Below are 24,464 nucleotides of genomic sequence, written 5' to 3' on the forward strand. Positions count from 1 at the left end.
AGGTTTGGGCAAACCATGAGAGAAATTAAAAATAATAGTTACCGATCTTTTTCTCATTATAAAAGCAATATTTGGTCATGTATGTATCAGCCAGGCTTCTTGTAGAAACAGAACCAGGACATACATCCAGGAATAACTCACTCATGCAATTATGGAGGCTTCGAAGTACCATGATCTGCTGCTGTCTTCATGCTGGAGACTCAGGAAAGCTGGGGGTGGGGGGTTGTTTCCAGCCTATCTCCAAAGGCCTGAGAACCAGGGGCGGGATGGTGTAAACCCGGTCCGAGGGCAGGAGGAGACGGATGTATGAGCTGAAGCAGGCAGGAGGCAGAAAGCAGTGAACTCTGCCTTCCCCTGCCTTTTTGCTCTATTCAGGCCCTCAGCAGGTTGGCGGTGCCCACCCACATGGGTGAGAACAATTTTTGTAACTCAGTTTACTGATTCAAATGTTAGTCTTATCCAGAAACATCCTCGCAGACACACTCAGACTAATGTTGAATCTGGGCACCCCTTGGTCCAGTCAATTTGATACCCTGTAATTTTTTTGGAAAATATAAAAATGATACAGAAGGAAATAAAAAATCACCTGCTATCCACCACCCAGCAATAACCACGGTTAACATTAAGGCCTATCGATTTCTGGTATTTTTTTCCTGTGTATTTGTACAGTGTTTTTTCTTTTTGTTTTATAAAAAATGATTATACTGCCAATCTGATTTTCAATTAAAATCATATTATGTACACTTCCTCTTGTAATGCACAACTCTTTTAAAGCATGGCTTTTAGTTGCTATGTAGCATTCTACACAGTTGCTGGGTAGCACTTAGTTGCTATGTAGTACTGTGATTACATAAATTTAATTGCAGTTCACTACGTTTGCTGGTTTGTTTTTATAAAGATGGTGTCTGTTCTGTTGCACAGGCTAGAATGCCGTGGCGCAATCACAGCTTGCTACGGCCTTGAACTCCTGGGCTTAAGCCAGCCTCCTACCTCAGCCTCCCAAGCCGCTACCTCACCCACACAGCCCCAGACCACTCTAATTTTTGAATTGATTGACGGACCACAGTGGCTCTGAGGGGTCAGATCTTAGAAGCAAGTGTTCGCAAATTCCCTGGTGGAAGCAAGAAGACTATTGTCCTTTGACTGGTAGGACAAATTTGACTAGAAATTTGAGCACATGCTACAAGAAATTTCTGCGGCACTGGCCACTTTCTAGAGGTTCGTCAGAAAGGTGCTTGAAATCATTGGTGTATTTGGACTAATTGGATGTGGGGCCCTGGGAAGAAGGTGAGGGGCAGCCACCCAGGGTGGTGAATTGACTGGGAGTCTCCCAGTGTCTAGGGGTAGAGGGACCTTGGGAGAGGTATAAGAATCTAACGTGACCAGTCCTGACCATGTGGAGAACTTAAAAGCACTTTTATGACTTGCAGACATTTGCAAAAACTAAGGACTTTATTGCCAGATCCTTCGCTCCATTCCCATAGAAGCTTTAGGGCAGAACGGCCTCTAACATTTGCAGGGCCTAGAGGAAGACTCCAGAGGGAGGCCTCTGTGCCCTGTTCCACCCCCTTCTCTTCCCACTCGAATTCATCCTGTGCCTCCTGGGCGCCTTGAGTTCATGGATGTGGACTCCCAGCCTACATGCCCAAGCTTTCTTCTTAGCCGCCAGCCCCAAACAGTGATGCCTTGGCTGCCTCTTGGATATTGAGCCGTGTATACCGGTGGTGTGGTCCACTTGCGGGCAGACAGACAGACATGAGGACAACGGGGGCCCTGAGGCAGAGAATTCCAACACCCTGGGCACCTGGAATGTGGTTTAGGCAGAGGGGGATGGTGGGCTCTGAGTGAAGGCCTGGAGGAGGAGCCTTTAAAGCACACAGTGAGGACGGTGGCCCCAGTCCTGGATCTGAGGCCTGAGTGGAGAAGCCAGTGTCTCAGGCATAGGGAGCAGCACTGCAGGGGGCTGCAGAGGACAGTGACAGGCCTCAGAGGCCAACCCCTTTCCCCAGCTGGCCTGTCAAAGCATCAGGAGATGCTAGACCCAGCAGCAGCAGCAGCTGTAGGCATCAGCCACAGCTCACCGGGGCAGGACGCAGGGCCTTCGCTCCACGGGTCTTTGATTTTGGAGGAGCTGCCCCTGAGAATCCCCCAGCATAATTTTGAGCCTCATTTAAGTCTGAACACGAAACTACTATACACACTTTACATGTGCCACCTGGAGCCCCACAAGGCCCATGTTCATCTTGGAGAAGCCGCATAGGGCCAGACATGGTGGCACGTGCCTGTCATCTCAGCCGCTTGGGAGGCTGAGGTGGGAGGATCACTTGAGCCCAGGAGTTTGAGACCAGCCTGGACAATAAAGCGAGATTATATCTCAAAAAAAAAAAAAAAAAAGAAAAGAAAAGAAAAGAGAAGCCGCATAGGTGAAAGGCCACCCTTCTAGTCCTCTTACCTTGGAAATTGTAGGCAATTTCTACAGAACAAGCAAGTCTGTTCAGGTTCAGGGAAATTGGCAATCCTGAGGGTGAAAAATCTGCAGCAGGGCTTTTGAGATTTCCTCAGAGAACCCTCCCTCCCCAGGGGCAATCAACTCTCTTTAGTTCTGAGATAAGCTACAAGCCCCTGCGCTGAATCTGTTGTCTGGGCCCAGACAATAGAATCGTGTGTGAGAGGCAGCACTTAGAGTTCAAACAAGGAAAGCGAGGACTGTCTTGCCCGTCGCCTGAGCCCCAGTGCTTCCCGAAGCTCTTAGCCAGGGTTAGAAGAGCTCTTCAAGACGACCTGGACCTCTAGGTCCTTGTTTCTCAGACAGCAGTCCTTGGACTAGCAGTATTGTGTCACCTGGAAGCTTCTAGAACTGCAGAATCTCTGAGCCCACCTCAGAGATATGGTCTCAGAACCCACATTTTAATAAGCTCCTCAGGTGGTTCATGTGTACATCTGAGTCTGAGAAGTGCTGCTCTCAAGTGGCTGGGCACCATTTCCAAGTTTAGCTAAATCTCTCACTAAGGGTGGGCTTCAGGCCTCAGCTGTGCTTCACTATTTTCAGACAGCAGGAGTTAATCACCTCCTCACACCTCCACTGGCATTCACCTCTAGAGCTCCCAGCTCCCTCCTCCTCCCAGGTGGGATCCCCACACTCTTACTCACCCAGCAGGTGTCTGGTCTCCACAGCAGATTTGTATTTCAGGGTCGGGGCGGCTTCTGCTTCTTTTGCATCTTCCTCCACACGAGCAGCATCAGTATCACCTGGGAATTTGTTAGAAAAGCAAATTCTCTGGCCCCACCCTGGTACTGGGGAATCAGAAACTCTGGGGATAGGGCTTAGCCATCTGTGTGTAACAAGCCCTCCAGAGGTTTCTGATGCAGACTCCAGTGTGGGAACCTCCAGAGCCTTGTTACAATGAGGACCACAGGACTGGCACAGCGTCACCCAGCAGCATGTTAGAAACAGACCTACAGTCAGGATTTGCAGATTCAAGTGCACGTTCAGGTTCCAGGAGCCCTGCTGTGGCAAAGAAGGGAGGGGCAGTTCTACAGAAGCCCAGGTGAGGCATGTGGACGAGCTGCAGCTTTCCTGAAGAACATGGGTGGGACTCAAAGGGTGGAACAAAGGATGGACATACGTGGCTATTAGTTCAGGATGAGCTGAGTCCTAGGGGAGAAGTTCCCTAGCCGGGAAAAAGTCACCTTTCTTGGGTGAAAATGAAGCACAGAATGCTTAGATCAGTTGGCAAGGTCAGGCCTTGAGCCTGAAAAAGCTCAGGTTCTGACCGGGATTAAGGCTCCCCTTAGAGTGGGAAGCTGTACAGACCCAGACTTCTTTGGTCTCAGCCCAGATGGGGAGGAGGAAAAACAAAGGCAGTGCCTGGTTGTTCTCCAAAGAACTCTTTCTGGGGGATTGAACTCAGTTACGCTTATGCTGGTCATTTTAAAATTTTTTTCTTTTCTTTTTTAGTGAAAATTACTTTGGCATAACTCACATGAGTTTAAAATAACAAAAAGAAAACGTGAGGCCTGGGAAAGATACAGGCGGATATTATTCACTCCGGTCCAAACACTTGAAGTCCCCTCAGTGGACTATTTTTGAGAAATTATTATAGGCAGATAATAAAAAGTTTATTTTTGAGACGGAGTTTTGCTCTTGTTGCCCAGGCTGGAGTGTAATGGCACGATCTTGGTTCACTGCAACCTCTGCCTCCCAGGTTCAGGTGATTCTCCTGCCTCAGCCTCCCAAGTAGCTGGGATTACAGGCGCCTGCCATCATGCCAAGCTAAGGTTTTGTATTTTTAGTAGAGACAGGGATTTTATTATGTTGGCCAGGCTGGTCTTGAACTCCTGACCTCAGGTGATTCATCCGCCTTGGCCTCCCAAAGTACTGGGATTACAGGCATAAGCCACCATGCCTGGCCAATATATATATATATTTTAAATAGTGGTGAGGTCTCACTATGTTGCCCAGGCTAGTGAATCAACCAATTCTCATGCCTCAGCTTCCCAAGTAGCTGGGACTACTGTGTACCACCACGTCCAGCTAATTTTTTATGTTTTTAGTAGAGATGGCCACCATGTTGGCCAGGCTGGTCCTGAACTCCTGACCTCAAATGATCTGCCTTCCTTGGCCTCCCAAAGTGTTGGGATTACAGGCATGAGCAACTGTGCCTGGCCGAGAATTTGTATTTGTCATTCTGCTTTAGTAGTTTCGTGGGTGATGAGGTTTCAAGGAGTTGATTGGTATCTTTCCATCTTTAATACAAAGCTGATCCTCTGATCACTGCAGGAGATTGGCATTGTGTTGTAAACTTTTAAAAACTTCATTATTTTCCTGATGCCTTGACATCCTACAAACAGGCAGTGGGCACCCTGCCTAGGTAACCAGGTGCCAGTGTAATAAGGCTGGTCCCTGCCACAAGTTCCATTTCTTGTCCTCCCCTGTGACCTAGTGACATTCAAACACATCCTACACCTTGGGCTTGTGTCCTCCACCCTGGTTTCCAGTAAAGGCACTTGCCCAGGGGTTCTCTCTCTCATACATGCTGAGTTGCACCCACTTCCTGGGAGCTCCACCAATCTGGCTCCCTGTTTGGCAAGGCATGCCTCCCTCTCTAGGACCTGTGAGTACAATAAATTCTGTAATTTCAAGTGCCTCTCCCTGTAGAGTTTCCCTAGCCAGGCTGGAGTGAGCGTTGAAGACCCTACCAGGGGTACTCCCCCATTTACAACACAGGCGTTTGCTAAGATATTGACATTGTGATTTCAACTACTGTCACTTCTGATTATCTCCTACCTTTCGCAAATTAGTTGCAGAAGAAAACTTCTGCCAAGGATAACCAAGAGCAGCATAGCGCTGGTGCACTGAACATGGAGAGAATGAGTTGAAAGATTATGACAAATCAAAGTCGCCTTTCAGACCAAAGGTGTTGAATCTGAGGAGAGTATGTCACTAGGGCTCATAGGACCTGACTATTTTAGGGCCTGAATTGGGGGGTATAAAGCAGGTACACGTGACCCTTGAACACCATGGGTGGGAATTGAGTCCATAAGACACAGATTTTCTTCTGCCTCTGCCACCTACCAGACAGCAAGACTAACCCCTCCCCTTCCTCCTCAGCCTTCTTCAATGTGAGAATGATGATGAAGACCTTTACGATGGTCCACTTCCAATCAGTGAATAGTAAATGCACTTTTCCTTCCTCATGATTTTAATAACATTTTCTCTAGCTTTATTGTAAGAATACAGTATATGATATATATGACATACAAAATACGTGTTAACTGTTTATGTTATTGGTAAGGCTTCCGGCCAGCAGCAGGCAATTAGTCTGTTAGCAATGAAGTTTTGGGAGAGTTAAAAGTTCTATGCAGGCTGGGCGCGGTGGCTCACGCCTGTAATCCTAGCACTTCGGGAGGCTGAGGCGAGTGGATCACCTCAGGCTGAGTTCAAGACCAGCCTGGCAACATGGTGAAACCCTGTCTCTTCTAAAAATACAAAAATTAGCCAGGCATGGTGGCAGGTGCTTGTAGTCCCAACTACTTGTGAGGCTGAGGCAAGAGAATCACTTGAATCCAGGAGATGGAGGTTGTAGTGAGCCGAGATTGCGCCACTGTACTCCAACCTGGGAGACAGAGCAAGACTCCATCTCAAAAAAATAAAATTCTATGCAGATTTTTGTCTGTGCAGGGAGTCAGTGCCTCTAATGCCTGTGTTGTTCAAGGTCAACAGTATTTTAGAGCTTAATTTTCATTTTAATCAAGAAAATCTATTTCTTTTTTTTTTTTTTTTTTTGAGACAGAGTCTTGCTCTGTCACCCAGGCTGGAGTGCAATGGTGCTATCTCGGCTCACTGCAACCTCCACTCTAGGGTCCAAGTGATTCCCTTGCCTCAGCCTCCTGAGTAGCTGAGACCACAGGCATGTGCTACCACACCTGGCTAATTTTTTTGTATTTTAGTAGAGACGGGGTTTCACCATGTTGGCCAGGATGGTCTCAATCTCCTGACCTTGTGATTCGCCCGCCTTGGTCTTTCAAAGTGCTGGGATTACTGGGGTAAGCCACTGCGCCCTGCCAAGAAAATCTATATCTGAACCAGGACTGATAAAAGCTCCCAGACTGTTCCTCCTGCTGCAATAGTGCCTTCGCTGTTTTCCTAGTGCTCAGTCCACTTCGATACTTGTGGAGAAAATGCAAAGGCAGCAGAGATGAACTGGTGGGTGACTGGGAAGTGAGGACGAGGGCAGGAACAGGGGCAGATGCGTGAACCATCGACCATCACTTGAAGAGGGAGGACTGAAAACACCACCTGGCTCAGATTAACCCCCAAAACTGTCCCCAGCACAGGGCGAGCACCAGGAAATACAACGGCAGACACCGGAGGTGGCGCTCGTCTTCGCTCCTGTTTAATTTCAGTCAGATATTAAACATTTATAATTTTTTTATACAAGAAAACAAGAACATGCAAAGTTACAAATATAGAAAATGTACATGCAAGTTTCAAAGACCTCTTAATGGTGTCCACTTTGGATTCTTATATAAAACGATTTGGTGCACATTGTAAGCCTAAGGACCACGCAAAAGGGTTTCCCACATATTAAGTATTTAGTACCTTACCAAAAGTTAATGCATTAGACACTTCAGATGTTAACTGCTCTAAACAAAATTCCTAAGTCTGTCCTATGCTATATTTTATATACATATATATTTTTACATCGAATACTCACAAAGTGCAAGCCAATAACATTGCAGAAGAGTAATACGTATCTGCTAGGTGACAATATCAAACAACTCAGGGAATAATTTTACCTTAATTAACGTTAACAGAATTTCTTTTTCCACTTCAAATCAATCATATTTCTGTCATCTCCAACCTAAGATTTTTTTAGATTGTCTCCCTATTCTTTGATTCAAAAGCCAATTACAGAAACTATGAACTTGACCTAATTCTGGTTTTTGACAATTATGAGACAGAGATAAAGAAATGCAAGCAGTTCTTTTCTTTGCACATGGACCATTTTCTTCATGACATCATCCTCTATGATGATGCTGCTTTCACAGCTGCAGCTCTCCTCTATGTCAAAATCATTCTGGTTTCCAGGTAAATGGACAAAGGAGATTTGCCTTCAGTGTCTAGAAGGTAACTGACTTTTCTGCTGCCTTCATTATCTATAGTTTAAAGAAAGGAATGCCACATATACATTCTTTAAACATCTAAAATGGAAGGTTGCCACAAGGGCACCATTCCCAAACATTAGATTTTTCAGTCCCAGAGCCTTTCATATATGCTACAGTTATGTTCACCATGAATATGTCCTCTAGCCAGAGGTTTAGTGTTGTGCCGATACTTACTCTTGATGAACAGCTGCTGTGTAGCCTGTACTGTGAAAGGCAAAACATCGTCCCATTTCTCTGCAGACACAGAGCTCATGCTCCAGCGGGCTGAGCCTACATCCCGAGAGCTAAGAATTTCTAGGATTTTTTTGAAAGAGTGTCATGCAGCCTCCTAACAAACTTGGCAGAAATGTTGTCAAGTTTTCTTAAAACGGAAAATATCTCTAAATAGCTATGAAATCTCTGCTAAGATAGGGCATTAGTATACTGAGCTCTAGCCGCTGAAGGAGCCAGAGGTATCCAGGCAAAGGTATTTGAGACTGTTCTGAGATTTGTTTTAGCCCCAACCTGTTGCACTAAGTCCAAAAATACATCCAGATTAACCAATGATTATTTGCTGTTATATTTTTATTGGCCCAGTATTAGCAAAGGCCCATGATGAACTCAATCAAAGGGGGTTTGACTAAATAGCATCTCAGGTCTGCTCTAGATTTTCCAGTGCCCATCAGTGCCAGGGGTATTGATTAGGCTATCAGGGACAAAGAAGCAAGAATGAGACACCACCACTAAAAGGGCTGCAGGTGGATACCCCCTCCCTCAACCTGGAAAAAGATTAGAAAGATGGTGAAAACAGGAAGACCTTCCTCATCCCACTATCAGGAAGATGAGGAAAGAGATCAGGAGGATCACAGGTGGGGAGGAGAAGAGGACCATGCTTGATCCTCTCTGGTAATAGGCCTGGGATTCCTTCTCGTACTGAGTGATACACATCTGCTCAACCACGCGCTCCATAATCTTAACGTCGGTCTCAGTGAAGTTCTCCCCTTTGGTGGTGGTGGTGACTGTGTGCTGCTTGATCGTGATATTGACGCAGTCATGCACAAAGTTGTTCTGGTTGCTGTACTGATCCACGGGCCTGTAGTATACTTGGTTGGGATAACGGTACATGTTTTCACGATAGTAACGGTCCTCATAGTCATTGCCAAAATGTATGAGGGGCCTGCTCATGGCACTTCCCAACATGTAGCCACCAAGGCCCCCCACCACTGCCCCAGCCGCTGCAGCACCAGCCATGTGCTTCATGTTGGTTTTTGGCTTACTGGGCTTGTTCCATTGACTGTGGGTGCCACCTCCTTGACCCCAGCCACCACCATGAGGCTGTCCCCAGCCACCGCCATGGGGCTGTCCCCAGCCGCCACCATGGGGTTGCCCCCAGCCACCACCATGAGGCTGCCCCCAGCCACCGCTCTGGGGTGGGTAGCGGTTGCCTCCAGGGCTGCCCTGGCCTGGGTATCGGCTGCCCCCAGTATTCCATCCTCCAGGTTTCGGGCGCTTCTTGCAGAGGCCCAGGTCACTCCATGTGGCCACAAAAAGAACCAGCATCCAGTAGCCAAGGTTCGCCATGATGACTGTTCTGCAAAATGAAGAGGAGAACATCAGAGTCCCATATTTATGCTGAAACTACTAAATGTTTGCTGCATAATGAATGAGTGCACAGCAATGGCATCAGATGCTCAGTATAAACACTCTTCCCACCCTGTACTTTTCTGAAGCACTTAGGACAAAAACAATGGTCAGAAAAGGCTGAACACAACCCTTTCTCCTGCTCTAAGAACAAATCTGACTCTAAGTTAATTGCTGGCTCTGTTCCTGGAAACTTGATAAAGGTGGAATGCCAGCAATGTTATTTGTAAGAAAAATTGCTTCTGATTAATAAGCTGCACATGGACTGTGAGGAACCATAAACTTTTGGGGGAGTTCCTTAGGGCCATGATTCTTCCTGCTCTAAAGCAGGAACTAGGCACGTCCTGGTGAGGACCCTTGAAGCTGTGGGCATATCAGCTCCTGTGGGGGATGGGGCTCGTATGCCAAGAGTAACCCTTTACCCACCAATATGGATCTCATTCCTTGTACCTGAGCAGTCACTTGAGGGAGTTGGGAGTGGAGATAAATCCTTGGCTGATGTGTGGAACACCATGAGGACCCTGGTGCGTCCCCTTCTAAGGAACCTGAGGCTGAGCAAGGCCTACAGTGTAGCCTGTGGAAGTCTTGTGAGTGTAATGTCTAGTTAGGAAGACTCCAAGGGGGTGTGGCAACACAGTAATTACATATCTTTCTAAATAATCAGTTCAATGTCTTCTCTCCTCTGCAGGAATGTAAGCAGGGAACAAACGTCTCTTGTTCACTACTGTATCCTCAGGGGCTACAGCAGTGCCTGGACAGAGCAAGACACAATAGATATTTGTGATGTGAAAGAATTAATATCCCCTCAGCATAGAATGCCAAGAAGAATTTCCTCAAAGGAATGCTCAGTACAAGTCTACTAGAAGTGAAACATCCAGGCTTTTGGGAGTCTACTTGAAAATTCATCTTTCTCTCTAGACAGGTGGATGGGGCTGCTCAGACGGGGGTAGTGGGCTGTGTTCACAAGACAGGCAGTCACTGACTCGATGAATGAGTTTTAGTTCATTTAATATTTTGTGAGTGATTTATTTTCTTCTAATTTTTGTACCAAAACAACAAATAAATCAGATATCCAGAATGACAATTTATGACCCTTTGGAGAATGTACATTCATCACATTAAAAATCTTTTTTCAGATCAAAGAGCTCATTTACCCTGGGTATTTAGCTCGAAGAGCAGAGACCTATGACAATAGTAAAATGATTGCTAAACAGTACCTGCTGTACCCTAGGTCAAATCATAGGCTCCAAATCATCACTGTGTGCCATAAAACCTAAAATGGCATACACTGTAACACTGAGATTAGTCTTGTGCCAGTGCTGGGATTATCTGCAATTTTTTTTTTCCCTCTTTCTTTCTTTTTTTAATTTTAATTTTTTTAAAAAACAATGCCTAGCTTTTTGAGATATAATTCACATACCATATAATTCACCACATAACATGTACAGTTAATAGTTTTTAATACATTTAATGAAATGTGCAACCATCACTGTTGTCAATTTTGGAACATGTTTGTGAACTCAGAAAGCCCATACCTTTAACTATCATCCAATTAGTTGCAAATTTTTTAAAAATTAGAAAATTATTTTCATCTCCTTCAGAAATAATGACTAAATTGGATAATATTCTTAGAAAAAATATGAAATAAATAAATAAACATCCTGTTTATGTTTCTACTAACATTATTAAAATGGAAAGTTTTGTCTTGGTGGTCATTAAGTAAATCAAAACATATTTGAAAGTTACAAGTGGAGTTAAAGTACTCAGGTCATGCCAGTTAGGGTTTTTGGAGGCCCTTTTAGGTGGGGGTCTGAAGAGCAGATTCTTTGTAGGCCTGCTTCCCTGATGAGTCCCCATGATCTTGTGGGGCCCAGCTCTTGGCCTCCCTGCTACTCACACACCCCAGGAAATCAAACTAGGGGACCATCCCGTCAATCAGTAACTTTCAATCTAAAGGGCTTTTATGTCAGCACCTTCTCCATTCACTCCCACGAGACAAATCCAGCCAATGCTCTAGAGTGACTGAATTTTCTCTCTCACAGCATACTTTGGATCTATCAGCAAATCCCAGCAGCTCTACCCTGAAAATCAATCCTAAGCACCTCGGCTTCTCACATTTTCCAACAGGACCATCTTAGTTGGCGCTTCTATCACTTCTCACCGGATTCCTTCAGCGGCCTCCCAGCTCCTCTCCTGGCCCCCACTGAGGGTTGCAGGTCACATTGTCTGCTTCCCTTGTCCCTCAGTGGGCTCCTTTGTACTCTGGATAAAACACAAAGTTGTGGCCATGCTGGCTGGGCCCCATGTGACCTGGTTCAGGCCTCCCACCACTCCTCAAACCTGACAAGCACGTCCTGTCTCAGGGCTGTTGCACTTGCTGTTCCCTGGTCCTAGAGGCTCTTCCTCCAGCTACTCATGTGGCTTAAGTCTGCTCAGGGGGGGCTCTTCCCATCACTCTATCTAAAATAACACCCCCAAGCCCATTCCCTTTCCTGGCTTCATTATTCTCTGGAGCAGTTACAACTACTTTAGATATTATGTCATTTATTGTGTGCTTATTGTTCATGTTCTCCACTGGTGTACAGGCTCCTTTGGGAGGGGGGTTGGTTTTGCTCACAGCAGTGTCCCTAGACATAGCACTTGACCCACAGACATGCAAAATAAATGCTGGACAAATGAATGAGTGGGAAAACACATTTCCTTATAAAGCATAAGGAATAATCAAACTAAACATTAAATATTTGTAATGGATGTACAAAGAGAATCATATTTATAAATTTACAAAATACTATTTTCAATAAAAATAAGAAAAACAAACAAAAAAATAAAAAAACAACAAAACAAATAAAAATAATAAAAATAAATACTATTTTCTACAATGGCCAGCTAACATTTTCAATTCAGTTAAATACATATGCATTTCATATGCCAGCTACTGCAGTAGACTCTGGCTGGCTGGATCTATCAGCAAATCCCTGAAATGGGCAAGCTGGGAGGACAAGGAGACTGCAGGGAATGACACTGAGTTGGGCTTTGAACATGCCTCATTTAAAACTGTAAGAGTTAATGATCTATGAGCTCTTAGAGACACCTGAACAGGCAAGAACATAGCATAGTGAGGGAAGCACAGAGGAGAACCAGGCACAGAAGGTGGGTGGGGCCAGACAACTTTGAAGTGGAGATGGATAGTGAGAGAGGACACTGGCATGTCTGGGGGCCTATTTATCTAAGATACTCTGTCAGCAGTCAGGTAGCAGTCTAGTCCTCTGGCATATTTCAAGATATTCTATTAAGTGTATGGTAGTGGTCAACACTTGTTTACTATTAAGAATACACTCAGAAACATGACAGGGATGTCCGCTGTCATGGGACTCAAGATGCTGTCCAAGGCCATATGCAAAGAAGTAACAGGTGTAAGAATGGCAAGAAAACAGCTCTAGCTGACAGTATTTGCAATTAGTGTGACCATGCACATAGAAAATCCAACAGAATCAACAGGGGTAACATGAGAACCAACGCTAGCAAGCAAGGCTGTGGGACAGAAGGTCAGCTTACAAAAATCAACAGCATTTCTCTACACTAGCAATAACTGACCAGAAGAAAATATAGATATTCACAGTAACAACCAAACTGTAAAGTGGCTAGGAAATGACTTAACTAAGAAAAGACTTCCAATGGGTGAAAAATTATAACTCTAATACAAAGAACATAGAAGATAATCTGAAAAAATGGAGAGGCATTTCATGGTCTTGATTGTGATAACTCAGTATTATAAAGATGTCCATTATCCTCAAATGAACTAGTAATATCAATAAAATGCCAGCTAAAATTCCAGGTGGATTTTTTGAGAAGTTCAACCAACTCATATGGGAAAGAAAATGCCCATGAATAACAAGGTCAACCTTAAAAAAAAAGTGCAAAGAGGAGGGAATCCGCCAAAGCAGACATGAAATCACTACGAAACTACAGTGATGAAGACTGGACGGTAAAGATAGGGAGACCAAAGGACACAGAGAAGCAAGTTGAGGGAGAAACTCATGTAGATACACTTTAGCACGGACTTGATGTGTGCTGATGCGGGCATCACAAATAAATAAAGGAAGAAGGTTTCATCCTTCTGGGAAACAAGAAAAAGAAAACTGGATCCCTAACTACATGCAAAAGTTAACTCTAGATGGATCCAAGACTTACATGTGAAAGGTACAAGTATGGCGCTAGAAGAGGAAAATATTGGCAAATGTCTTTGTGACCTGGAGGAGGAATGGGGGAAGAAGTTTTCAAACAAAAAGCACAAACCATAAGGCAAATAATTGATGCATTTGATTACATCCTCAAAGACCTAAAGACAGAAATACCATTTGACCCAGCAATCTCATTACTAGGTATATACCCAAAGGAATATAAATCATTCTATTACAAAGACACATGCACATGTATCTTCATTGCAACACTATTCACAACAGCAAAGACCTAAATGCCCATCAATGATAGACTGAATAATGAAAATGTGGTATATATACACCATCGAATACTATGCAACCCCAAAAAAGAGTGAGATCATGTTCTTTGCAGGGATGTGGATGGAACTGGCAGCCATTATCCTTAGCAAACTAACACAGGAAGAAAAAACCAAATACTGCATGTTCTCATTTATAAGTGGGAGTTAATGATGAGAACACATGGACATGTGGAGAGGAACAACACACATTAGGGCCTATCAGAGGGTGGTGGAGGGAGAGGATCAGGAAAAACAACTAATGTGTACTAAGCTTAGTACCTGGGTGAGGAAATAATCTGTACAACAAACCCCCATAACACAAGTTCACCCATGTAACAAACCTGTACTTATACCCTTGAACTTAAAAGTTAAAAAAAAATTAAAGATTCTTGTTCAACATGGTAAAGCTGACTCTGGACAAAGTTAACAGAAAGAGTACACAATGGTAAAAGGGACTTGTAGTAGTTAAAATCAACAGAAGATTCTAGAACTTGCAAGGAATTCTTACAGAGCATTAAGAGATAGTAATTCCAACACAAACAAATGGCCAAAAGAAACTGATAATTTATCTAAGAGAGAAACCCAAAAGGATAGAAAAAGATAATCAAAATCATTAAGAATATGATAAAAATGATATAACACTTATGCATATCAGAATAGCAAAAAAAAAAAAAAATTTTAAGAAAGCTGAAAAATGTGAGGATTTGGAACCTACATGGCTATCAGAGGAACATGGATAATATGAATGAATAGAAAAGGTGAAATAAAGTAAATGATTATTCAACTCAGAAAGAGAAGAAAACAGAAAACTGCAAAATTGCCATAGTTATAAATTAATAGTAGAGATGAAAGTAGAATTTAAAAAATAAAACCCAGAAAAATGTGGAATTTCTAAATAAAATTAAGAGTTATTTGAAAATGTAACACACACATCACTAGAAAACATATCTCTATATTGAGAAAACATATCTCTATAAGAGGAAGTAGCCTTAGAGAATGCTTTAAAATAATAATAAATTACTATATACAACTATCCTTAATGAATAAAAATATCTCTGAGATGGATCGTCTTTCTGTTAAAACGTAAATTACAAAAATCAACTTGAGAATTAATGTATTTAACAAATATTTATGGAATAACTAGTATGTGCCAGTTTCTTTTTTTTGTTGTTGTTGTTGTTTCTTTTCTGGTAGAGATGGGGTCCTGCTATGTTGCCCAGGCTCATCTCAAACTTCTGGGCTCATGCGATCTTGCTGCCTTGGCCTCCCAAAGTGCTGACATTACAGGTGTGAGCCACCATGCCCAGGCAGTATGTGTCATCTTAAAGAAAAAAAAAATAGAAGACTAGAATTGACCAAAAACCATAGAAGAAATGGAGAAAAAAGCTGTCAAAAATTACACACTATAATATATTTACAGTACTGTTACTTTTTTTTTTGAGACAGGGTCTCACTCTGCCACCCAGGCCAGAGTGTGGTGGCATGATCTCAGCTCTCTGCAACTTCCCAGCAATGGGCTCAAGTGATCCTTTCGAGTAGCTGGGACCACAGGTATGCACTACCATGCCTGGCTATTTTTTTGTATTTTTAGTAATGATGGGGTCTTTCCATGTTGTCCAGGCTGGTCTTGAACTCCTGGGTTCAACCAATCTGCATGCCTCATCCCCCCAAAGTGCTGGGTTTATAGGTGTGAGTCACACCTATACATAGGTGACCCACAATATATAGGTGACCCCCAATATATGCCTGGCACAATAATTTATTGATTAGCTTAACACATATTTTAAGTGTCAGAATTCTAAGGGTCAAGAATTGTGCTAGGGGATGAGGACAGTTGTGAATAAGATACTTAGCTTGGTGGGCTTAAGGACCAAAAAGATCAAATCTGAGGAGCCCTATGATACAGCGGCAGGGGGACTGCTGAGACTAGGGAGGTGGTGAGGTCATATCAGGAGGGCCTCATGGGCCACAGAGAGAAATTTCTATCTTGTTCTGAAAGCCCAGTGCGGAGCCAGTAAAGGGTCTTAGTAAGACAGTAACATCATGGAATTGTTTTTTTAAAAAGCTTAGCTCAAGCCTGTAATCCTGTGGGGATCGCTCCAGCGTAGAGACCCCTAAGTGTCCCCACCATAATGGAGTTTGAGCCCAGATACATTTCTCCCCTCTGGAGGCAGTCGAGCTAAGGGAAAGAAAGAATTGAAAGAAGCTTGAGTTTGCAGAAGTTTATCTCTTGTCCACTGACCTAAGGGCTGGGTGAAGGCTGTGTGGTTTTACTAGGCATTGTGTTTCTTGAAGTACCTGCTCTGGGCTAATTTTATGACTTTGTTTACCAAATATTCACAGAACCTTGTGACTACTCACATGACATCTGCAATTGTTATTTTTAAGATTTGTAGCTTGCTTCGATCATTGTAAAATAGGATCTTGCTTTTGTGTTCTGGATTATCTGATAAGTTGAAAAAGGTCACCTGTTTGTTTTATCACTTATGGATCAATCTTTAAGACAGTTGATTGTATGCTTCTCCTTTTACTAGTTTTATCTTGAATCCCAGGCTCGTGATGTTGTAACTTTCTGTTCTCCTTTTGTTGTAAGTAATCTCACAATGTTGACGTCAGCCACTGCAGGCTGAAAAGTATATAATGAGACCCTGTGCACAGAATAAACTGCTGTTTAAGCAATTGCTTACTCAGTCCTCCAGACCCCGCTTTCTGTCTTTCTTTTCTTCCGCACACTCTCTCTTCCAGGTATTGGGACCCTCTTGCAGGTCAAGAGACCCAGGCAGACGTGCCGTTCTCACAGACCCCAACATAATCCCAGCACTTTGGGAAGTTTAAGCAGGAGGATTGCTTGAGCCCAGGAGTTTGAGACCAGCCTGAGCAACATGGTGAAACCTTATGTCTAGAAAATATTTTTTCTTAAATAGAAGAAAATTTAGTGGGGCAAGAAAGGAAATGGAGAGACCAGTTAAGAAATTACTGCAGGAAGATGGTGGTGTGGACTGGGATGGAGTCCATGCAGCTGGCAGGCTGTGAATAAATGAGACATATTTTACAGAAAGAGTCAATAAGACCTGCCGGTTGAGTGGATGGAGGAGTGAGAGTTGCCCAGGTCTGGGGCCTCCATAACCATGGAGATGGCGGTGATGCTATCTACTGAAATAGGACAAATTTGTGGAGGGCCATGCTTGGGAAAGAAAACAAAGAGTTTCCATTTGGACATGTAAACTTTGCCACATCTATGAGACATTCAAGTGGCACTATCAATTTAGGCAATTGTTATGGAAATCTGGAACTCAGTAGAGATAAATATTTGGGCATCTTCACCTGAGATGTGTTTAGAGCCAATGGGATAAAGGGCCAAGATTCAAATGCTAGTATGCAGGTGGGCACACTTAGCCACCCTGCCATGGGAGCCTCCTGTCACACAAGTGCCAAAATCAAAGAAAATAGCACCCAGCTTATTTTAACAGTTTAGTTAAAGAATACATTGTGACCCATATGGATTATTTTAGGAATACAAGAATGGCTGAAAATCAGGAATCTATTAATAGGTTAGGAAGAAAAAAGATTTTCTTCAGATATTGAAAAGTTTTCAATGAAAATCAATATCCATCCCTAAATTTTTAAAAATTTAAGCTATTTTTAAAACGTTTCTATAGAACTGGAAGGATAGTCTCTTTCCATCATAAAGAATTGTTGTCATGAACACAAAAGCACATAATATCATAATTTTAACAGGAAAAGCATTCTCATTAATGTGGTAAACAATAATCTATTACTTTGATTAGGTTATTCTATAAATTCATCTAGATATAATTCTTTTATCTGGAAAATTCAGGAAAACCTCAAAAAATATCTTAGAACAAATAAGTGAGTTTAATAGGATGGTAGTTTTTTAAATCAACAAATCAAAACTCAGTGAGTCCCTAAATCAGTTGTAATTAAAGATTTCATGGGGAACAACATTCATTCATAATGGCAGCAAAAATTGAAAATATCTAGGATTTAACCTGAAAATAAGTAGTAGGAAAGCTACAAAATTTTACTGAGACATAAAAGAAGACTGGAAAAAGAGAAAGACATACAACGTCTTTGTTCGGGAAGCCAATATTGAAAAATACCAAGTTATCAGTAAATAATCCATAAAGTAAACACAATTTCAGTCAGAATTCAAAGGTAATTTTACAACCCCCTGTTTGCTTTGGATCTCTTAGATTTTTTGGACAGGTGAATTAAAAAGAAAATAAATAAGGAAGCATCAGACTTACACTTCACTTAGACCAAATGGATGTAAACAGACAAATACAGGACATTCCATCCAACAACTGCAGAATACACATTCCTCTTAAACAGCACATGGAGCATTCTCCAGGATAGATCATATGTTAGGCCATAAAACAAGTCTTAACCAACTTAATTAGACTGAAATCATATCAAGTTTCTTTTCTGAGCACGATGGTATACAACCAGAAATTAATAATAGGAGGAACCAACATTACCCAGATCTCAAAGTCCCACGAAAAACTGCAAGAAACCATCCTGGCCAATGTGGTGAAATCTCGTCTCTACTAAAAATACAAAAATTAGCCGGGTGTGGTGGTGCGTGCCTATAATCCCAGCTACTCAGGAGGCTGAGGCAGAAGAATTGTCTGAACCTGGGAATCAGATAGTGCCACTGCATTCCAGCCCGGTGACGAGCGAGACTCCATCTCAAAAACAAACAAACAAACAAACAAACAAACAAACAAACAAAACACACACACACAAGAAAACAACAGTATAGGCCAATATCCCTGATGAACCTAGGTGAAAACATTCTTAACAAAATTCTAGCAAAGCAAATTCAATAGCTCATTAAAAAGATAATTTACCATGATAAAACAGGATCCATCCAGGGACGTAAGGATGGTTCAACACACACAAATCAGTAAGTGTGATACATCACATTAATGGAATAAGACAATAACCATAAAATCATTTCAACAGATGCAGAAAAAGTGTTTGACAAAATTCAACATTCTTGCATAATAAAAACTCTCAATGAATTAGGTATAGAAGGATTGTACCTCAACACAATAAAGGCCACATATGACAAAGTTGCAGCTAACATCATACTTAATGGTGAAAAATTGAGAGCTTTTCCTCTTAGATCTGAAATGAGACAAGGATGCCACTTTCACCAAATTTTAGGATTGTTTTTCTATTCCTCTGAGAATGTCATTGGTATTCTGATAGGAATTCTACTGAATCTGTAGATCACTTCAGATAGTATGGACATTTTAACAATATTAATTATTCCTCCATGAGTACAGGCTTTCTATTTGTGTCTTCTTCAATTTCTTTCATCAGTGTTTTATAGTTTTCAGCATAGAGATCTTTCACCATCTTGGCTAAATTTATTCTGAAATATTTTATTTTGTAGTTATTGTAAATGGGACTTTCTTTTTGTTTCTTTCCAGCGAGTTCACTGTTGGCATATAGAAACACTACTGATATTTGTATGTTAATTTTGTACCCTGCAGCTTTACTGAATTTATTAGTTCTGATGGTTTTCTAATGGAGTCTTTAGGGTTTTTTAAGTATAAAATCATCTCCACATAGGAACAATTTAACTTTTTCCTTTCAAATTTGGATGCTCTTTATTTCCTTCTCTTGTCTCACTGTCCTGGCTAGGACTTCCAGTACTATATGTTGAATAGAACTGGTGAGTGTGAGTGTACTTGTCTTGTTTCAGATCTTAGAGGAAAAGCTCTTTCTAATTTTGTACACAATAAATACATACAATCTTATCTGTCAAATTAAAAAACAAATTTGAAAAAGAATTCAAAAGGGATTTTAAAAGACATAATGAAATGATACTCAAAACTCAAATGACTGGAGAAAATTTTTAATGAGAAGATAATCCAGGGTGTATTTGACCTGCCAGGTGTTAAGAGTTAACAGTAAGATCACATGGCATTGGTGCATGAGCAGAAAGGCAAAACAATGGAACCAGAGAGAGGGTACAAAAAGATCCATAAGTTACTCCTATGAATAACTCCAATTAGTTATTCATCTTATTCCCATTTATAGATGGGGAATGAGAGTCAGAGCTGGTAAGAACTTATCCCAAGGTTTTAACAGCCCAAGGTGTTGGAGCTGAGATCCAAATATAGACACCAAAGCCTTTCAGCCCATATAACATATTACAACTTGAAGCTTAAGTAGTTACACTGGGAAGTGGCAAATGTCAAACAGCCCCCCAACCTTCACCCCATAATGTCCCTTGTCTTTTCTGAGCTAAGTAAATTCTCTTGTTATATTTTAATCTTTTGAAGTCCATAAAGAACTTGACGTAAGCTATACAAAATGTTGCACAAAAATTGGGGGGTTTTTCACTGTCACCTAGAAGCCACAAACTGAATAGAGCAAAGGGTCCCCAACCTGGTCCATCATCAAAATTACCCAAAAGAGATTTTGAAAAACAACATTGCTGGAACCCATCCCAAGCCAGCTGCAGAGTGCTTAGCAATGGAATTTGCGATCTATAAAAGCTTCTCAGGGAACTGGCACCCATGATCAGGCTTCATTCAGTGCTAGGACCTCAGGGGTCTAATCTTTAACATTTATAATGCTTTTCATTAAAGGGTTACCTCCCTTAAAGTGATCACACAATACTGTAACAGTTTAAGTAGAATATAGTTGGAGAAAAAGGACTGGTTAACACATTGAGAGAAAAAAAAAATTCTCCCCACTGTGAGAATTGCTGCACACACTATTCACTTAGGAGTTATTTTATAATGCTGTAGCCATCACTGGGTTAGATACAGACATGTTTTGAATGTTTAATACACAGCAGTTCACAGCGGATATAGTTGCCTTGGAAGAAGAAATAAGATCTGAAAAGGGAGAATGGACAAGGTAAGTTAAAACTAAAGTTTAGAGAATCTTTCACCTTGGTTTGGCCAGTTGGTTGAGAGCCATGTTCAGTGTCAATGTGGTGCAGAAATAGCTGTTATGTTACTGTTGTTGTTTAATTACATTATTTTTAAAATGGCCGCTCCCTTATATAATTCAGCTTAACTCTAAAAATCTGTGGCCATTTCCCTGCAAAATCAAGGTGATTTTACAAGAAATGATGATACAATGAGGTGTGAGTTACACAAATGAACCCAAGTGGCCTCTGGATCAAGGGCCTGTGATCACAGCCTTTCCTGACCCTCATTTTCTGTCACAGTTGGTGACTTTCAACTGTCATAAGGCCACAGAGGTTCTGCAGGATATGTACAATCTGTTGTGGCTCAGCTAAACTGGATTTGTGCCTCCAAGAAGACAGAAAGCTTAGACATGGCTGAAATTGTTCAGTTTTGAAAAAGTTTCAGGAGTCCTTAAAAACAACAAACTAGAATTGATAAATGAATCTAAGAACTGATTCTTAAAAAAAAAAAACAATATACACCTGACCAACATGGAGAAATCCCATCTCTACTAAAAATACAAAATTAGCTGGGCGTGGTGGTGCATGCCTGTAATCCCATCTACTCAGGAGGCTGAGGCAGGGGAATGGCTTGAACCTGTGAGGTGGAGGTTGCGGTGAGCCGAGATCGCGCCATTGCACTCCAGCCTGGGCAACAAGAGCGAAACTCTGTCTCAAAACAAACACAACAACAACAACAACAACAAAACAACAGCAACAACAACAACAACAACAACAAAACAGCAGCAAAAAAAACCCCAATATACAAATTACTAATGAACTAAAAAAAATTAGAAAAAGGAAACAAGGTTGGTTAAAAATCTTTTATTCTAAGTAGCAAATATAACAAGTTTCCTTTCTCTCACACACAGAAATCTGTGGTCCATTTCATTTAAAAAATTAAAACCTGTGGGCCAGGCATGGTCGGTCACACCTGTAATCCCAGCACTTTGGGAGGTTGAGGCGGGTGGATCATGAGGTCAGGAGATTAAAACCATCCTGGCCAACACTGTGAAACACCGTCTCTACTAAAAATACAAAAATTAGCTGGGCGTGGTGGCACGTGCCTGTAGTCCCAGCCACTTGGGAAGCTAAGGCAGGGGAATTCCTTAAACCCGAGAGACGGAGGTTACGGTGAGCTGGGATCTCGCCACTGCACTCCAGCCTGGCGACAGAGTGAGACTCCATCTCAAACGCCACTGCACACCAGCCTGGCGACAGAGTGAGACTCTTGTCTTAAAAAAAAAAAAATTTAAAACCTGTGAACTATTTTTTAAATGTCCTTATTTAGTGAGAACAATATATAATGTATCCACCAAAAGAAAATTAAGATCATCTACAATTTCAATTAAAATGTCCATTTTCTGTGCTTTTCCTTTCAGATTTTTCACATATGCATTCATGTTAGAGTAAGCAGGTGCAGTTTAGTAACCCACTTTTTTACGTACCAATTTCCCCCCACATATCACAGACTCCAAAATCATGAGTTTTGATGGTTATATAATGTTCATTTCAGCTAATGTGTCATAATTTTCTTAGCTACTGCCCTGCTGTTACACATTTAGGCTGTTGGCCAGTTGGTTCTAATTTTAGATCATTCTGCTAGGAATATGTGCCTGCGTTTTTGTTTGTTTGGTTCTTCCATTGCAGGTGAATTCTCAGGAGAGGGGTTTCTGGGTCACAGCTTCCAACTTCTTAATACATCACCAGATTGCTTTACAAAAGGGTTGTACTGGCTCGAAATGCCCCCAATAATGCATAAATATCAAGGGTGAGTTTTACATAGTTGGTTAATCTTTGCAACAGACGCAGGAAGTAGGTATCATTTCCTCCATTCTATGAATGGACAAAAGGAGGATCAGGAAATTAAGTAGCCTGTCCAAAGTCACAAAATTGACTGCAGAACCATCTTTCTGACCCCAAAGAGCTGCCACCTCCCGAACACTTGAAAATGCCAAGTTTTGGGCAAACTTCCAGCAAGGGTTGCTGTTACTATTACTCATTATGGTTAGTTTAATAAATGTAAAATGATAACCCCAACATGCTCTAATTTGCATTTTATTGTGTAAATGACTCATCATTTCATTATTTATCTATTATAATCTTAATATTTTTCTTTCAGTATGGAAAACTTGTGTTAGATACAAATAACATACAAATGACATCCTACCTCTCTGCCTGCCTTTCCCCTTTCTGGTTAGCTCTTTTTCACTGTAAGACCTTCTCAGTGTTTGTGTAAGTAAAATTGCTTCTTTCCTTTGGTGATGTTTTCCTTTCTCCTACAAATCTAAGAGTGTTGCTGATTTTTCCAGAGGTTTAACATATTTATCCAATTTCCTGTTCCTATGTTTCTGATAATTATATTTGTAAAAATCCTCAATCCTATTCTACCAGGAGTTTTTCCTAAGGAAACGGGAAACATTTCAAATGTTCTACATATGGGGAACTGCTAATTAAACCGTGATGCTCTAAGAACAAGAAAATAACGTGGTCATGAACAACCTCATCATTACAGCAGTGAAATTGCACTGTGTTGTGTGAGAATGTGGAGGCTAGGAAACAAAAACAGGGAGTTGTGGTTTTGCGATGGCTAGGATGGATGTGACAGTGGTGGAATTACGAGGTAAAGTTCCTAAAAAAGGACCATAAACATGGACTTCTCCCCATTGTTTAACAATGAAACGTGAAGGCCCCTGCCGCACAGGTGGGAAGCCCGGTGACCCAAGGGTCGTCATCCGAGACGGGTTGTCCATTGGAGCCCCTCATGGCCAGTGTTCTTCCTCCAGGGGATGGGAGGAGTGTGACAGGCCAAGCGGGGGTCGCTGTCGCACCTGGGGCCCGGAGGCAGACCCGCAGCTACTCCCACCCCGCAGGTGGCGAACAGAAGGCGGGGCCTCCCGGGGCCCCGCCCCCGCCCGCCCGCGTGGGCCCCTTCCTCACGCGGTGGCGACGGCCGCTCGGCTGCAGCCTCCCGCGGAGAAGCTCCGGCCGCAAGGATGAAGGGCGGGGCCCCCTCCCGGGAAGAGTGAGGCGGCTGCGGCGGGAGGTCCTGAGGCTGAGGCGCTCCATAACTCTCCCGGCGGGAGCCCGCCTCCCCATCCCCACAAGCCCCTCTGGGTATCGGGGAAGCGCCGGGCCTTGCCGAGCGGCGTCCGGGGCCCCGACCCCGGCCTCCGAGGGGAGACCAACGAGCAGGGACCGGGCCCCGCGGCCCCCAGGGGTCCCCTCTCGCCCCGCGCCCCGCGGAGCCCGCTGGCGGCCCTCCCGGAGTTCCCTGGCCGCTGGGCCGGATCCACGCGGGGTGCAGGGGGCGCTGCGACACCCGGCGCGCCACCGACCTCCTTCCAGGGGCTCCGCCAGCTCCCCCAGCTCCCACGCGGAGTGAAGGGAGCGTTCCTAACCCGAAAAGCGAAGCCAAGCCGCCCCACCTGAGCCAAGACCAGCGCACTGGGGCAGGCCCGAGACGCGTCACGTGCCCTCGGGGCAGTCCCCGGCCTCTCCTTAAGGGGGTCCAGACCCTGTCCGGTCGGGCGCCCTCGCACCTGGGACCCGAGGCCCGGGGTCCTCACTCTGCCTCAGCGGCTCCTCTGCCCCCGCCAGCGTCCCCTCCACCCCCGGTGTTTACCTGTCTCGGTCGTTAGGCGAGGAGAAATTCGCGGCGCCGCGGCTGTCAGCGACTGGTGCGGAGGGCAGGCGACGCGCGGGGCCAATGGGGGAGGGACG

The 24,464-nt window shown here is 43.2% G+C and overlaps 1 protein-coding gene across 1 annotated transcript; it reads right to left on the bottom strand.

Annotated features, from left to right (window-relative positions):
- Positions 1–6,874: 6,874 nt before the first annotated feature.
- On the bottom strand, positions 6,875–24,456 carry PRNP (prion protein (Kanno blood group)). The gene is made up of 2 exons (XM_012455393.3): positions 24,367–24,456; positions 6,875–9,238 (listed from the first exon to the last, which is right to left on the bottom strand). Exon 2 carries the CDS (start codon positions 9,226–9,228, stop codon positions 8,470–8,472), a length of 759 nt encoding a protein of 252 aa, XP_012310816.1. The 5' UTR covers positions 9,229–9,238; positions 24,367–24,456; the 3' UTR covers positions 6,875–8,469.
- Positions 24,457–24,464: the final 8 nt, after the last annotated feature.

This window comes from Aotus nancymaae, unplaced genomic scaffold (genome assembly GCF_030222135.1).
Source record: "Aotus nancymaae isolate 86718 unplaced genomic scaffold, 86718_ANA_hifiasm-v0.15.2.pri h1tg000029l, whole genome shotgun sequence".
In the NCBI taxonomy this organism is placed as follows: Eukaryota; Metazoa; Chordata; class Mammalia; order Primates; family Aotidae; genus Aotus; species Aotus nancymaae.